Below are 15443 nucleotides of genomic sequence, written 5' to 3'. Positions count from 1 at the left end.
CCAGTGCATGTCAGGGACAGGCCCTGGCTCCTGGAGGCCCAGCGTGAGGCTCTGCGGCCCCCACACTAGCTCAAAGCTGTGAGACCCAGCACCCAGTGTTCTCTCTCTCTCTCAATATTTTTATTGATTTCAGAGAGGAAGGGAGAAGGAGGGGGAGATAACAATGATGACAGAGAATCATCACTGATCGGCTGCCTCCTGCGCGCCCCCTATTGGGGATAGAGCACGCAACCATGAGCTCCTGGGTCGCAGGTTGAAGCTCAACCACTGCTACCCAGGCCAGGCCTGCCCACCCTTTCTACTGCTAAATCATGGACGGGATCAGAGTGGAGGAGGAAACGATGATTTCATCCGTTCTGGTCATCTATCACTGTTACAAACCACCCAAAACTCTTAGTGGCTTAAAGCAATTATTTTGCTCAGGAATCTGCACTTTCAGGACTTGGTAGGGACAGCTGGTCTCTGCTCCACTCCTCCTCAGCTGGGGCAGGTGGAATGGGGCTAGAGGAGCCTCTTCCCAGAAGCTCACTCCCATGGCTGCAAACTTGGTGCTGCCTCTTGGCTGGAGCTCCGTGTGGATGGTGGGAAAGGATTGGGGTGGAACGACCTCAATTCCTCTCTATGTAGGTCTTCCCTTGGTATTTCTCACACCATGCTGGCTGGGTCCAAGAGCAAATACCTCAAGAGGCAGGAAGTGGAAGCGGCCAGTCACGTGAAGGCCTGGCACGAGGAATCTGGCACAGTACCACTTCCCCTGAAGTATATTGGTCAAGCAGACACAGAGCCCACCAATTTAAGGGAGAGGACACAAAGTTCATTTATAGACGGGAGGAATGTCCAAGAACTTGTGACCATCTTTAATCCACTTCACCTTCTCTGGCTAATAGAACAAATGGGGATATGATAATAATCATAGGTACCCACTTACTCAGGCATGTGCCAAGTATTGGTGCTCAACGTTTATAAACATTCTCTCTTTTTGAAATATTTGAAACGAGGGAGGTGGAGGAGAGTATGGGGTGGGGGCTTGGGGGGGCATAAATGGTGAGGAAAGGAGGCTTGGGAAGGTGAACACACAGTTCAGTGTGCAGATGATGTGTTGTGGAATTGTGTGCCTGAAACCTGCATAATTTTGTTAACCAGTGTTAGCCCAGTAAATCCAATAGAAGTGCATAGAAAAAGTGAAATACTTGAAACTGTGATTTAAAAGAAACACATGCAGGAAGCAGCCAATCAATGATTCTCATCACTGATGTTTCTATCTTCTCTCTCCTGCTCCCTTCCTCTCTGAAATCAATAAAAATATATTTAATAATAAATAAAAATAAAAGAAATACTCCAAGAGGAATTACCATCTCGATTTTATAGATCAGGAAACCCAGGCTTGGAAGTACTTGCATACTTGTGGGAAGTGACAGTATGGGGCTGGAATCTGAGAGGCTCACTCCTGTCTTACTCATCATGCCCTATGGAAGGCCCCAATCCCCAAGTTGTCAAACAATACTGGAGATCAGAACAAGATACTTTTCTGGGGGAAAAACCTGAATGATGGCCTTCTGGTATGAAAAATACATTTACTTGAATATATTAAATGTTTTCCATAATAAATCCTTTGATTGTGGGTATTAATAACTGCAGTAGCAAAAAAATGTACACTATTTAGAAGAGCGATCCTGGTTGGATAGTTTGTTTTCTTGGATACATATTCGAGATGGTTGAAATTCATGAAATATCATTTTCTGCAAGTGAAGTTGTTTCTGTCACTGAGTCGCTGTTTCCTGGTGTTCAGCTAATGGCATCATGACTTTACCTTGCTTTAGCAGTATCATTCAAAAAAGGGGGCAATTCATTAGAAACATTTTTTTTTTTTTTTTGGCTGGCTGGAATCCTGGGGGTATTTCCGGGAAATAAAAAAAATATAAATTACATGCCTGGCCAGGTGACTCAGTTGGTTGTAGCATTGTCCTGTGCACCAAAAGGTTGAGGGTTCAATACACGATCAAGGCCCATGCGGGAGGCAACCCATTGATGCTTCTCTCTCGCATGGATGTCTCTCTTTCTAAAATCAATAAAACATATCCTCTGGCGAGGGTAAAAAACAATCTAATGAATGACTGGACAATAAACAATGTATGGACAATAAACAATGTATAATAAAAAATATATACATTATATATTGTTCTCTCTGGTACCATATACCATCAACAAAAGCCTAGCTTTCCATTTCTCTTAAAATGCTTACAGACCACACAGAATATAGATCATTGTTTACCCTCTTCCACATAGCTTGGCAATTTTTTTCTCTTCTATGTGGAGTAAATGTCTTTCCCTTTGAAGCAACTCCTAAATTACAACTTTGCTTCCATCCTGAATAATTTAATATTGAAATCCTTGTTTTATGGTCTAGAACAGTGGTCGGCAAACTCATTAGTCCACAGAGCCAAATATATACAGTACAACAATTAAAATTTCTTTTGAGAGCCAAATTTTTTAAACTTAAACTAGATAGATAGGTACATTGTTATTAACTTAGTTAGGGTACTCCTAAGGTTTAGGAAGAGCCACACTCAAGGGGCCAAAGAGCCGCATGTGGATCGCGAGCCGCAGTTTGCCGACCACGGGTCTAGAAGAATTGGAAAAGTAGCCCAGCTGGTGTTGCTCAGTGGTCTTCTTCCCACTACCAGATGTAAGCAAGCTCCAGGAACAGATCTGTTTTGTATACAAGTGCCCAGAATAAAGATTTGCTGGATGGGCAGTGATTAACCTCACGTCTTAATTCTAACACGTGATTCCTACTCTGGAAAGTAGCCCTTACACCTGAGAGTATGCTGTCTTCGAACTTTAGCAGCAGGGACCAATGAAAGTTGTGAAATCTTAGTTAAAAAAAGGCAACAAATGTTTTATTTCTTCAATGCAAATTACTGTATTCACCACAAGCTAAAGAACATATATATATATATATTTATATTTATATATATTTTTGAATTTATGGAAGACTAACGACATGGGAAAAATCCAGCACCCCAACAAGTACGGCCAGGAAGGAAACCAGCACTGTAAGAGGACATTTTAATGAACTACAAACGAAAAAGGGTAGGGAAGGAAGAAAAAATGTGCATTGAGTTTAAGACACTGTAAAACTCAGAAGACATATTTACTATTCAAGTATAAACTCAGTAAGGACTTGGCATAAATTGAAAGGCAGCTGCTGAGGTACACCATTATAAAGTAAATTCTATGGGTTTACTATTCTACCTTCCAATTTTCTGGGAGAAAAAAACCAAACTCTTGAAGGTCTTCACCAGAGACCCTGAGAGGGAGGAACACTTTGATGGAGATACAGTCAGCAATCCATGATTGAATTCACCATTCAAACATGTTATTTATTCAAAACAACAGGAATACGTGCTCTCAGACTGTCTTCTAAGAGTTTCTGAGACTGTTAGTTCAAGCGTTTCAAAGTATGTTACTTTCAAAAACAATACTGATTAAAAACAATTTTTTTAACTCAAAACCTGATTTGATGGTACCTTAAAAATACCTTAAATACCAAATTTTCTCCAAACATTGCAATTAATTCAAGAATTCATCCTGCATTGTTAAAACATGTTTTCCTCACGAAATGTGGGTACTGAAGTTGGATAGAAACACCATGAATGTGAAAATACCACCGATTTTCTGCATTTAAAAAAAAACTAGCATGTTCTTTGGAATCACGGAAATATCAAAAGTTTGGGAGTTTTCTACAGTCTGTGCACCACCTTTCAGGCTCTCCAAATTGCTCGTAGTATTGACCTGTGTGGTTCTAGTTTTATAGATTCAAGTTTTACAGCGCAATAGCCACACTCTACACACCGCTATCTCTGACCAACGGGAAGTTACACTCAACCCAGAAGTGCTGCTGTTTACTTCTCCATAATGACCTTCTGTCCAAATAAAACTTCAGAATGTGAGACAAAACATCCCGTGTTAGACAATCAAACGAACCCAACATGGAGAAATCCGGTGTGGCCCCAGCACTCGTGAGGGTGCTGCCCCCTATCGCTTCAGGGAAGTACCACAGGCCTCACTTGTTAGCACTCAGCTTTCCTTGGCCTTGAAAGGAATTTCTCAGGGCTGGCAAGTTGGGTTAGATTCTAAGAGAATTTTGTCTTTGACAAACTACCATTTTTAGCATAAAATCTGGCCATGGCTATAAGTTTCAATGTGCGTACAACTGATTAGAGATGGGTTTTTTCTTGTTCTTTTCCACACTGGCTGGAATTGAGTAGAAATAAGTCCGTGTGTCTCTTCCCGTGTGTCATGAAATATGAGAGATCTGTCTGACTCTAGACGCTATTTCTTTCCGACACAATGGGCAGGTCTCCAGTTGCAAGGCACAATTCATGCACAGGTCACTGCGGAGAAAGACAAACGCCAGTTAGGTTAACGCATCAAGAGGCCAGACTGACCGATGTGATCGAAATGTTAACAAGCTTATTAATTGAAAGAGTAAAATTCATGGCTAATAAAATGAAGTACATATATAAATAAATAACAAGTCTCCCTCTCATTTCCTCCTCGATCCTGTTTTGGATTTGTCTACTAAGGAAGCTGTGCTCATACTTAAGATAGCTGGTTCTAAGTTTTTAGATTCAGCCTCATTCATGAGCCCTTATTATGTGCAAAACCCACTGAGAGGGCCTGAGAGTACAGAGATGAATAAGACCAGATCCTGGTCCGACTGGTGTGGCTCAGTGGTTGAGCATCGACCTATAAACCAAGAGGTCACGGTTTCATTCCCAGTTGGGGCACATGCCCAGGTTGCGCAGGCTCTATCCCCATTGGGGGGCATGCAGAAGGCAGCCGATCAATGACTCTCTCTCATCATTGATGTTTCTATCTTTCCCTCTCCCTTCCTCTCTGAAATCAATCTCTCTCTCTCCCTCTCTCTCTATATATGAAGACCAGATCCCCCTGTTCGTTTGGGATCTTAACATACTTACAAAGATCAAAAAGGGTATCAAGCTACCCAACCTTTAAACTCTGCATCTGCCTGTGAGGCCCGGATAACTAAAACCTCCAAAGGGGCTCAAAGTGAGGAATTCTTGGCTGCGGAGGTGATATCAAGGAGCAACCGTAGCTGGAGCCACTGAATCTTTCTTTCAGGAGAGAGACTGGTACAGATAAGGGTGAAATGAGGTACACTGAATGCACTTTTCTTAACAGCCGTTAGATAACAACACCTCTCAAAAGACAGCAGAGTCAGGGCCCAGGCTGAGGCACACTTGGGGGTGACAAACGGGTCCGTCACTCCAGGCTCTGGACCCTGGGAGGCCTGGTGGCTAAGGCTACGTCAAACACAAGAGCAAAGTAGGGCACGGGCTGTGCTGAATTACAGGGAGCTGCTCACATACAGTCAGCATGCATGCCTGGGCCGCACACTGCCAACCCCTTTCCAACCCGGGCTGGGAGGTCCTTCTTGGGGACTGTCCTACTTGCTGGTCTGGCTGATGTTTAGCCACTCTGTTCTTTAGGGTCTAGGCTGCCCTTTGAGTTCATCTCAGACAACTGATGTGTGGTTAGATGGCAGGGAGGCGCTGCCTGCTCAATGGTTAAGAGTATAAATAATAAATATATGAGGAAGCCCTACAAGTAAGAGGGACTGCCCGCGAAGATCATAAATAGCATTAAACGTTTCACATTTTGTGATGTGCACACTATTGAAAATATAGCACTGAGGAAACAAAGGCCTTCGGCATCAAGCAGCTGTTTTTACTTCAGGTACGTTCTCGGAGACAGCCATGCACTTCTTGCCCGATTGAGTTCCTCATTTAGCCCACTTTCGCACAGTGAGCTTGATGAACAGCTATGAAACTGGACACTCTAAAAGCAACTCAAGGACACGACGAAACTGCCTAATATAACGTACAAAACAGGAACTATTCACATAAGCCCTCTTACCTGTGTCCACATGGCTTCAACTGTGTGTCTGCTACCTCATCACAACACAGGGAGCAGCAGTTTTCCCGGATACTGACTTGCTTCAACAGAGCAAGACGCCTGTGCCTGAGTGGAAAACATAGCATGTCAGAGAGAAGTGGGCCCGTGAGCAGGGAGGCCCGGGAAATGCTTTGAAAATGCTGTGTGTGTGCTAAGAATGAAAGAGGGGCTACACAGCAGACATGACCTGCTCGGGAGCACAGGGCAGGCCTGACAAGTAGTGACTGACAGTATCCACACAGGATGGGCTGATCATAAACTCCTCACTGGGCAGGTCACCGTAGGTAGTCACATCCCAGGCCTATTGATTCCTCAGGTTAACCTGTACCTTAATTAGTTACATGTTCTTAGGCATCTGAGATACCAGAAACTGAAATGTTAATCTTCTTTTCTTACTCCTGGGTGGAGCACCTGCAACTCCTCAGAGTTAGCTTGTTGCCCACATACAACCTCTAGTCACTGTAAATGTTAAATGGTAACCATCCTTACCTATGTACCTACCAACCCAGAACCCCTCCCCCCCACCCACCCTCGCAGGTGTTTTTGGTATATGTGCAATGTGTTATATTGTCTGATTTTTATAACTAATATTAATCAGCTCAGAACAATTACTTGGAAGTGCTCTTTCCTTCTGGGTTCTGCAATATTTTAAATAGCAGAGAAGTGATCTGTTGCCCAAATATTTGGTGGAGTTCTCCGGCGAAACCCCCTGGGTCTGGTGCTCTCTGGGACCATAGCTCTCGATTTCTTTCAATTAATTTTGTAATAACTGTTTTGTTTCTATCTTTTCTGGGATGTGTTTTGGTAATTTCTATTTCCTAGGAAGTCGCTATTTTACTCAGGTTTTCAAAATTATTTGTATGAAGCTGAAAAAAGCCTCTGAGAAACGATTGTAATTTCTCATGAGATACACGAGGAAGTCTGGAGCTGGTCTGCAGACTCCTTACCTTGGCAAAATGATTTTCTCTTCAGCTCTTAGGAAGGCGTAGTCATTAAAAGTGCTAAATTTCATAGATGGTGGATATTTAAATGGTTTTGCTCCAAAATTGAACTCACACTGTTGATACGACATGAAACTAGCTGCAGCAAAAAATCCAGATCTACAGAAAAAAATAAGCAAGAGGTCAAGAAAACTCATAAAAACAAGGCAACGCTCACATGTGAAGTGGTTTTCCGAAGTCGGAATGAGTCACATCCTAGCGGAAAGGGGGACAGGATCTCCTGCCCTTATCTTCCTATGTCAAACTTTGAGGTAACTTTAGGTATGATCAGATGGAACCCCAATTACTTGAAATAAAATGGTGTCTCATCACACCTGACTATATAAATGGACAAAGTTTTTTTTCTGGAGAAAGTGCATTCCGGCCCGGCTGTCTGCTCAGTGGTTGAGCATTGACCTATGAAGCAGGAGGTCAAGGTTAGATTCCAAGTTAGGACACATGCTCAGATTATAAGCTTGATCCTCAGTGGGGGGTATGCAGGAGGCAGTGGGTCACTGATTCTCATCACTGATGTTTCTATCTCTCGCTCCCTCTCCCTTCCTCTCTGAAATCAATAAAAATATATTAAAGAAAATAAATAAAATTTAAAAAGTGAGCTTTCTCAGAATAACTCTTAACTTTTTTTTAAAAAGTGCATTCTGTGCATGTCCTCAAGGTTTTGAATGGAAAAAGCTACTTACACAGTAGACGAAAAGACTTGCTTCTCAGGAGGCAGCTGGTTGCCATTTAAAAAGAAGATCATTTGCTTTTCATTCAAGTCTAACAGAAATCCTACCGTATCTCCTGCAGGATAAAGCAAAGCAATGTTAGGATGAGGGTGTATACCACTGGGATTCTGCTAAGTGTCTCAGGGTTTTATATATATATTTCAGAGAGGAAGGGAGAGGGAGAGAGAGAGAGAAACATCAATGATGAGAATGACTGATTGGCTGCCTCCTGCACACCCCACATTGGGGATCAAGCCCGCAACCTGGGCATGTGCCCTGACTAGGAATTGAACCATGACCTCCTAGTTCATAGGTCAACGCTCACCATGAGCCACACCAGCTGGACAAGTTTTTGCTTTTTAAATTCTTAAAGGTGAACACATGAAATTATACAACGATGATAAGAAAAATAGGCACTCATTGCTAGTGAGGGGTAATCTGGTAATATAGAGCAAAACATTTACAAAATGAAATTCTTTATCCCCCTTACCAGAAGTTCCACTTTAAGCATTTATCCTGAGAATATCCAGAATGGTTCATATTTTTTTTATAATAGTAATTTAAAAAGGTTAAAATGTAATTATCCAACCTTGAGGTATTAACATCGTATAATTATGTAACATATTTACATCAAATTTTAAGTGTTTTTTAAAAAAAAATCTCTGGATGGTGGAATTACAAGGGATTTTAGTTTCATTTTGCTTCCCTCCTCTATTTTCCAAAATTTTATAATAAACACATTATTTAAGTAATCCTTTGTAAAATTATTTTTAAAAAAACAAATTACACAGTTTTTGTAGACAGTGCCTCTATCTTATGCTCTGTTACATGAAGTGTTATATTCCTTCTTTAAGAACCTGCAAGCCATTCAAATGAAGGCTTATATTTGACTTTTAAGGTTTTTTTTCTTTCCTACACTATCACTTTAATTAACTGACCCCCGACCCTGCACGGCAGGGGACAATTTCCTGCTCTCTTAGCATGCCTGAAAATTCAGTTTACATTGATAATGCAGACTGGGGCAGGAAACTGAGAGGGGGGGGGCTTGCAGAAGGAGCTGGGGTATATCCCCTATCTAGTCCAATGCTGGGGATAAAATCTTTACAGATGCAGAGGCTCCATCCCCTACCATTTGATGCTATGTCTTCAGAACCAATGTGTGTGTGTGTGTGGAGGGGGTGGTGGTGGTGGTGGTGGTGGTCGAGGCACAGCATCAGGAGGTCCTCGGGGAATATCGACCTCCAGTGCAATGGTGCTGTGGCAGGGAAAGCCTCTTTTCATTGTATTTACGAGGGGTGAAAAGACTCAATAACCTTAGATCCTTCCATCTAAGTGTTAAACAAACCAACTGTGTGGCTCTGACTTCCTGCTTGAATCTTTAACTAATATATGTTTTCATGGGTCCAGGGTCTTAGATACTGCAGAGCCGATGGAACAAAAATTGAATGGGGTGAGAAAGATCATACTGTTGCTAAGATACATTCCTTCAAACATCCTAGAGCAAGGGTGGGCAAACTTTTTGACTCAAGGGCCACAATGGGTTCTTAAACTGGACCTGAGGGCCGGAACAAAAGCATGGATGGAGTGTTTGTGTGAACTAATATAAATTCAAAGTAAACATCATTACATAAAAGGGTACGGTCTTTTTTTTTTTTTTTTAGTTTTATTCATTTCAAAGGGGCCGGATCCGGCCCGCGGGCCGTAGTTTGCCCACGGCTGTCCTAGAGCCATGACTGAGTTTCTGGAAGCCTGTGTCCCCTGCAGCAGTCTGAGGCTGCCGTCTGGAGAAGGGAGGCTGAGCAGACGTGTTTGAGGCCAAAAGTGCTCAAGCTGCCCTTAGAGGCTGCGCCAGAGGTGCCAGCATGTGTCCACTGAACAGTGCCTATTCCTCAGCCATCTGGTCTCTCAAAATATCCGCATTTAAATGTAAAATATCCTCATTACACTTTCAGTATCTTCGGTATCTCCATAGCTACTTTGATTTAAAACATATACCCAGAGAGGAAACTAGAATTCATATTAATCATAAGATGATCACTTCCCACTAAATTAAGACTTTTATATTCTGAGATGTTTTTGCTGAAGGAAGGGCTCCACCAGAGGTGAATTTAGCAGGTGAATACCTTTCCCATCCATGGCAGGGGATATGAAGGCGAACTAACCCTCTTCACACTGAATATTCTTCTATAAGAACATTTTAAGGCCTAACATAATAGATGCTTCATAATAAGCAACGTCTTGACCTAACTGATAATTTCATGATGGAGAGGAATGAATACCTTCTTTCCAGCACGGGTGCAGGTGCGGCTTACTTCTGGCATTGTACCAAATCAGCTGCCGGCAGCCATCGTAAGCACAGGAGTACTCATCGTCCCCAATGCCGTAGCCTTCCTGGAGGGAGACAGGGCCCAGGAGATTAGCAAGGCCTGCTATGTTTCGGGAAAAGAGTGTTGCTGTTTTTTTTCAAAACATATTTTTATTGATTTCAGAGAGGAAGGGAGAGGGAAAGATAGAAACAAAAGAGAGAGAACCACTGATGGGCTGCCTCCTGCACGCCCCCTACTGGGTATCGACCCCACAACGCGGGCATGTGCAAACCTCTCTGAAAAATAAGTGTCTCTACCCACTCAGCTAAAAACTGCCGCCGCACCCATGCAGTCCTCCGGGTACTCACATGATTGAGAAATTTGCTGTCGCGTGTGGCCCAGCCGATCTGCATGACACCGGAAGTGATCACGGTTACTTCGTAGTACCACACCCCAGCATCCACACAAAAGGTGCAACGCACGCTTTCAAAAGAGGAGGCATCACAGCGAGCCTGGCAAAACCAAAGAGCAAGAGAGGCCCCCTCAATGCCTGAAGCCCACCAGACACCGGCAGCTTGGAAGGCTGCGTGTTTTCCTTCTGAACGCTCCTGGTGGACCACTGCTTCCTTCTCTGTGCACCTCGGTGACAAAAAGTGCGAAGCCGATTGGAGCACACACCATATCGCAATTTCATTTCCAGGGATTCTAGCAGGATGGGAAGATCTCCAAGATGGCTGCGGTAAGAGGTAGGGAAGGCTCCTGGCTTCATTTTTAAATGCCTACAAAGCTTCGCTCTCACAGTAGAATCTCTTACAAATGCATAAACATTGCCTTAACCTGTACTTAATATGATGGAGGGAGAGAAGGGTACTGAAGGGTATAAGATGCGGTACCTAAAAATAATTGGAAGCAGAAAACTACATCAAGCATTCGGCAATACGGACGATCAAAGAGCTGTCTGCAGCCGTTCCCCAAACAGCTCTTCAATCTGGACATGCCTGGTGCCTACGGCGCCTGCCTCATCATAAGCAGCTTTCTCATCAGCCTTCACCACAGGCCAGAGCCTTTCCAACACAGAGGGACAGAAGAAGCACTAGCCCCAATCCAACTGGCTCTGCAGGGGTTAAAAAAAGGAAGGGCCTCTTTTAGAAACACTAGTCTTTGTACCTTTAGCTGGATAACATGGCAGAGATGAAAGATGGACATATTTAAACCAAATCGTCAATAAACATAGTGCTTCCTGTACGTACAGCACTATGTGGAATATAAAGGGTAAATGATACCCCAACACCCTCTCTCCTGCCACTTGGACCTCTAACCGTTCTCTGAAATGAATTTCTGTCTCCTCTGCAGGAAATTGCTTTTGTTCAGAACCAGGGCATGAAAATGAGAATAAGATACCCCACCCCGCAAGAGTCCATGTGCAGCAGCTTTACCTCCAGGCCATGAGGCGAGATCTTCAGGTACTCGCTGACATCATTGCTATTCAGCATGGCCCTGATGCTACTCAAGTCCACTTTCTCATAGGTCAGCTGCCTACCTTCTTTCAGAACTGCAAAAGAGAAAATGTGATGTTTCCCAGCCCGACTGTTGTGGGAAGAAACCAGAGTTATGGCTCAGTGCCATTCCTGTTCAGAAGCGGAGGTGCTCATGGGTGGCAGGGCTGGTGGGGGACGCACAACCTTGGCTTTGTGGTTACACTACCATATGTCGCTGGGGAAGGCAGCAGTGCTGGGCTTATGCTTTTCTCCCCATAGTCATTACAGGAAGGCCTCAGAGAGACTGCAATAAAGTTCCAGATGCTGCAATAAAGCAAGTCACATGAATCTTCTGGCTTCCCAGTGCAATAAAAAGAGGTCTGCCTGTATTTTATATGCAACAAAATCTGAATTGCAGTTTTTCAGAATTATTCTTTAACTGGCAGAACACAGGCTGTGCGCTAAGCCAGTCCCCACCATGTTGCGGTAGCAGCAGGCGTTACATGTCCAATTGTGTTTCAGCACAGTGCTCACTGTGGATGGGAAATGAGGAGCTACTGGTAAAATTATTTTATTCTAGCAGCCCTTGGAGGAGAAAAAGAGAAAATTCAGGAGCAACCCTGTTGTGTAGATAAGACATGACTTGAGTTTTGTTTTTTTAAAATATTTGTTAAAAATATATATTTTTATTGATTTCAGAGAGGGAAAGGGAGAAAGAGATAGAAACATCAATGATGAAAGAGAATAATTGATTGGTTGCCTCCTGCATGCCCCCTACTGGGGATCAAGTCTGCAACCTGGGCATGTGCCCTGACCAGGGTTTGGAATCAAACCATGACCTCCTGGTTCATAGGTCATCACTTAACCACTGAGCCATGCCAGCCGGGCCATGACTTGAGTTTTGAAGAGCCAAGATGGGACAGGGAGGAGAGTAAAGAGAGGAAATGCCTAGTGAGGGAACAGGCCCAGAGGTAGAACGATGGGGACCTGCTTGTAGGACAGCAGGAGACAGTGTGTGTTGGTAAGAGTTGATCGCACAGTGCCATCTGATAAATGGCCTTAATGCAGCAGGAAACAGGGCAGCAGTAGAAGTTTTAGAAGGGGAGAGTGCTGGAACCAGAAGCCTTCCATATCATTCCTGTCTGAAGGGCCCCTAGAATATGTTTCTGCTAGAATACAGCCAACCTACAAGTAGAGGTCCTTATAAGGAAAGACTCATGCTCACTGTTACAAACTGAAGGCCAGTGACCCTATGTAAGAAATGGGTTTGGGCCCCAACTGGTTTGGTTCAGTGGATAGAGCATGGGCCTACAGACGGAAAAGTCCAAGGTTCAATTCTGGTCAAGGGCACAGGCCTGGGTTGCGGGCGTGATCCCCAGTAGGGGGCGTGCAGGAGGCAGCCGATCCATGATTCTCTCTCATCACTGATGTTTCTTTCTCTCCCTCTCCCTTCCTCTCTGAAATCAATAAAAATGTATGATGAAAATGAAGGAGGAGGATGAGGATGAGGAGGAGGAGGAGGAGAAGAAGAAAGAAGAAGAAAGGAGGAGGAGGAGGAGGAGAAGGAGGAGGAGAAGGAGGAGGAGGAAGTTTGGGAATGGAGACTTACAGAGATTGTCTAAGCTCCACTGGGCACAGAAACCAACTTGACGTTTCAGATAATCGGGATCATGGGTCCAGGACTCCAACGTGACAAGCCGGTTACTAATGCTGGATTCAGAGATAGTCAACTTATTTTCACCTGTTTGGAAAGATGTAAACCTTGAATGAACCGTGAAAGAGTAAGATGATTCGCTGGACAGATGAGTGGTGGGAAGGAGTGAGGAAAGGGAGAGAACTTGGAGACTAGAATAATGACATAGCTCAAGAGCTCTGCTATTTTCTAGAAAGTAGCAACCTCGTCGCTAACTTTTTAGCTACAAAAAGTGGGTAATCATGGTCACCAAGTTTTGATTCTCAGGTGAGAGAACCTCTTGCCTTTGTCCCTGGTACATCTACTGGCCTTGAGGTGTCTACACAGACAAAAACAGGATGTATGCATGTTCCATGGGGTTCCAAGAGTAAACTCATCCAGTAACTGAGAAAAATCAGAGTTTTAACAACCGATACATAAGATCATTAGTGCAAGAAGTCACTATACCTACTTGTCTGTGCAAACTTTTCCAGTGCGATAAGTGCAAAAAGCATGACTGTGGGGTGGGACTGTAACTTCTGAAAGACAACAAAAGATAAAAAAACAAAAAACAAAAACATCATTTCCCTGCAGAGGTGGCAAGTTATCAACTTCCTCTTCTTACGAAATATGTGCTAGATTTTGGTTGGAGCAGTCAGAAAGGTTTTACTCATTCCAGGCCTCCATTATCCCTTTGCTAATACTGTTAGTAATGAAGAACCAAGACAGAGCCTCTTCGAGTCTTATGTTATTTTCTTGAGGTTACGGGGTTCACTTAGAGTTATGGAAATTTCAGAAGTAGCTGGTTAAATGCACTATGTTATTTTACTTAGTAGCATTTCTATTAGGGCTTTATTAAATAAAAGAATACTGATTCTTACATTCATTTAAGCAAGCCAAACAGAAACCTAGAATTGTAGCAAAAAATGACTTTTTATTCAGCACCCTAAAAGGAACAATTCATCATTGCTGGGTTCTAAAATAATAATGAGATTAACAACTAGTGGCTTAGTTCTGATGGCAGGCGGGAGAGCAAGTGAGCTCTCAGTTACATTTCCGTTCACGTCCCACGAGCTCACCTATAAAGATAGGTCTATCTGCTTAACACCGCGTCTCACAGCCATGCTTCACACAGCTACGAGGAGCTCTAGGACATCAAACAAGTCCACTCACTTCCCTGGTGCCCAACTGGGTTCTGCAAAGCTCATATAACCACCATCCTCCCCTGTTGCAAGCCTGCTCAGCACCCTGCTTCATACCCCACTGTTTGGCCTTTCAGGCCCTAGGCCCTCCCCTCTGGCTACTCAGTCTATGTCCTCATGTCTCTGAACACTATCTTCCGAGCAGACAGTTCTCTGGAACAGGGTCTTGTCTATCTCTGGGCTCGGCCAGTTATGTGTCTGTCACTAGCCCAGAAACTCACTTTTTTCTCCCTGTGTGCACAATCAACTCCTGTCCTCAGCGTGTGGCCCATGAGGTCCCATCCTCCTCAGGAAGCCTGTAGCCCAGGACTCCTCCGCCAGCACCACCACCCATAGCTTCCACCTCCTATCACCTCAGAACTCGCAGCACGTGGTCTGAAGGAAGCGATTTTGCCCTTGATCATATCCTGCCACAAATGGAGGCTTACTGTCTTGTCTGAGTAGTTTTGTTCCCTCAACTAACCAGGAAACTTCTCCAGGGCAAAGAACTGGTATACAATTCCGTATGCCCAGAGTGGTTCCCTAACATAATGTTGAGTGTTTTAAGTCCACATCACATACTAGTAGTCCTGAAAAAGGTCTTTCAGCTTTTGAAGGCCAGTGCTCACTGCAAAAATAACGAAAAAATACAGACTGCAGCCCAGCAGTGTGAGGTCTGACGGCAGAGGCACAGCAAACCACAAGCTTCCCCGACAATACATCAAATCCCCAACAACAGTTTTAAGAGCCTTAGTGACAGGGGAGGGGCGGAGGACTAGAGATTTAGATATACTGGGAATCTGACCTGCAGGTTTCCTGGTTTGGAATGCCATGTAATTTTGTTTCCATGGGGTGGGGGGTCCCTACTACCATTTGGTAGACTCCAAGGACACACACAATAAGTCAATCATAGCTGCTATCTGTGACTACATTTAAAACCAGCCCAGCCCAGCTGTTTTCGCTTGTAATAAATTCCTATCCCACCCTCATTTTTTTTTTTTTTAACATAGGAGGGAATAAACACTCAGGAAACACCTGCAAATAAAATTTATAACATTTATAACTGATTCCATTCTCTGTGCCAATGGCTAAGCTGGCAATTTTAGAAAAATGCAC

The 15443-nt window shown here is 43.7% G+C and overlaps 1 protein-coding gene across 2 annotated transcripts in view; it reads right to left on the bottom strand.

Annotated features, from left to right (window-relative positions):
- Positions 1-2878: 2878 nt before the first annotated feature.
- The window catches only part of RSPRY1 (ring finger and SPRY domain containing 1), a 30224-nt gene continuing 17659 nt past the window's right edge, over positions 2879-15443 (bottom strand). For both annotated transcript variants that reach the window (XM_006752863.2, XM_006752864.2), the window contains exons 7-15: positions 13619-13685; positions 13084-13215; positions 11433-11548; positions 10365-10508; positions 9970-10081; positions 7664-7766; positions 6930-7082; positions 5944-6048; positions 2879-4397 (exon numbers count right to left, since the gene is read on the bottom strand). In XM_006752863.2, coding sequence (XP_006752926.1) covers positions 4301-4397; positions 5944-6048; positions 6930-7082; positions 7664-7766; positions 9970-10081; positions 10365-10508; positions 11433-11548; positions 13084-13215; positions 13619-13685 — 1029 coding nt within the window. In that variant the 3' untranslated portion in view covers positions 2879-4300. The remainder of the gene's footprint in view (positions 4398-5943; positions 6049-6929; positions 7083-7663; positions 7767-9969; positions 10082-10364; positions 10509-11432; positions 11549-13083; positions 13216-13618; positions 13686-15443) is intronic.

This window comes from Myotis davidii, unplaced genomic scaffold (assembly GCF_000327345.1).
Source record: "Myotis davidii unplaced genomic scaffold, ASM32734v1 scaffold590, whole genome shotgun sequence".
NCBI lineage: Eukaryota > Metazoa > Chordata > Mammalia > Chiroptera > Vespertilionidae > Myotis > Myotis davidii.
Note: the sequence above shows the minus strand (reverse complement) of the source record. Positions and strands in the feature narration are given on the sequence as shown.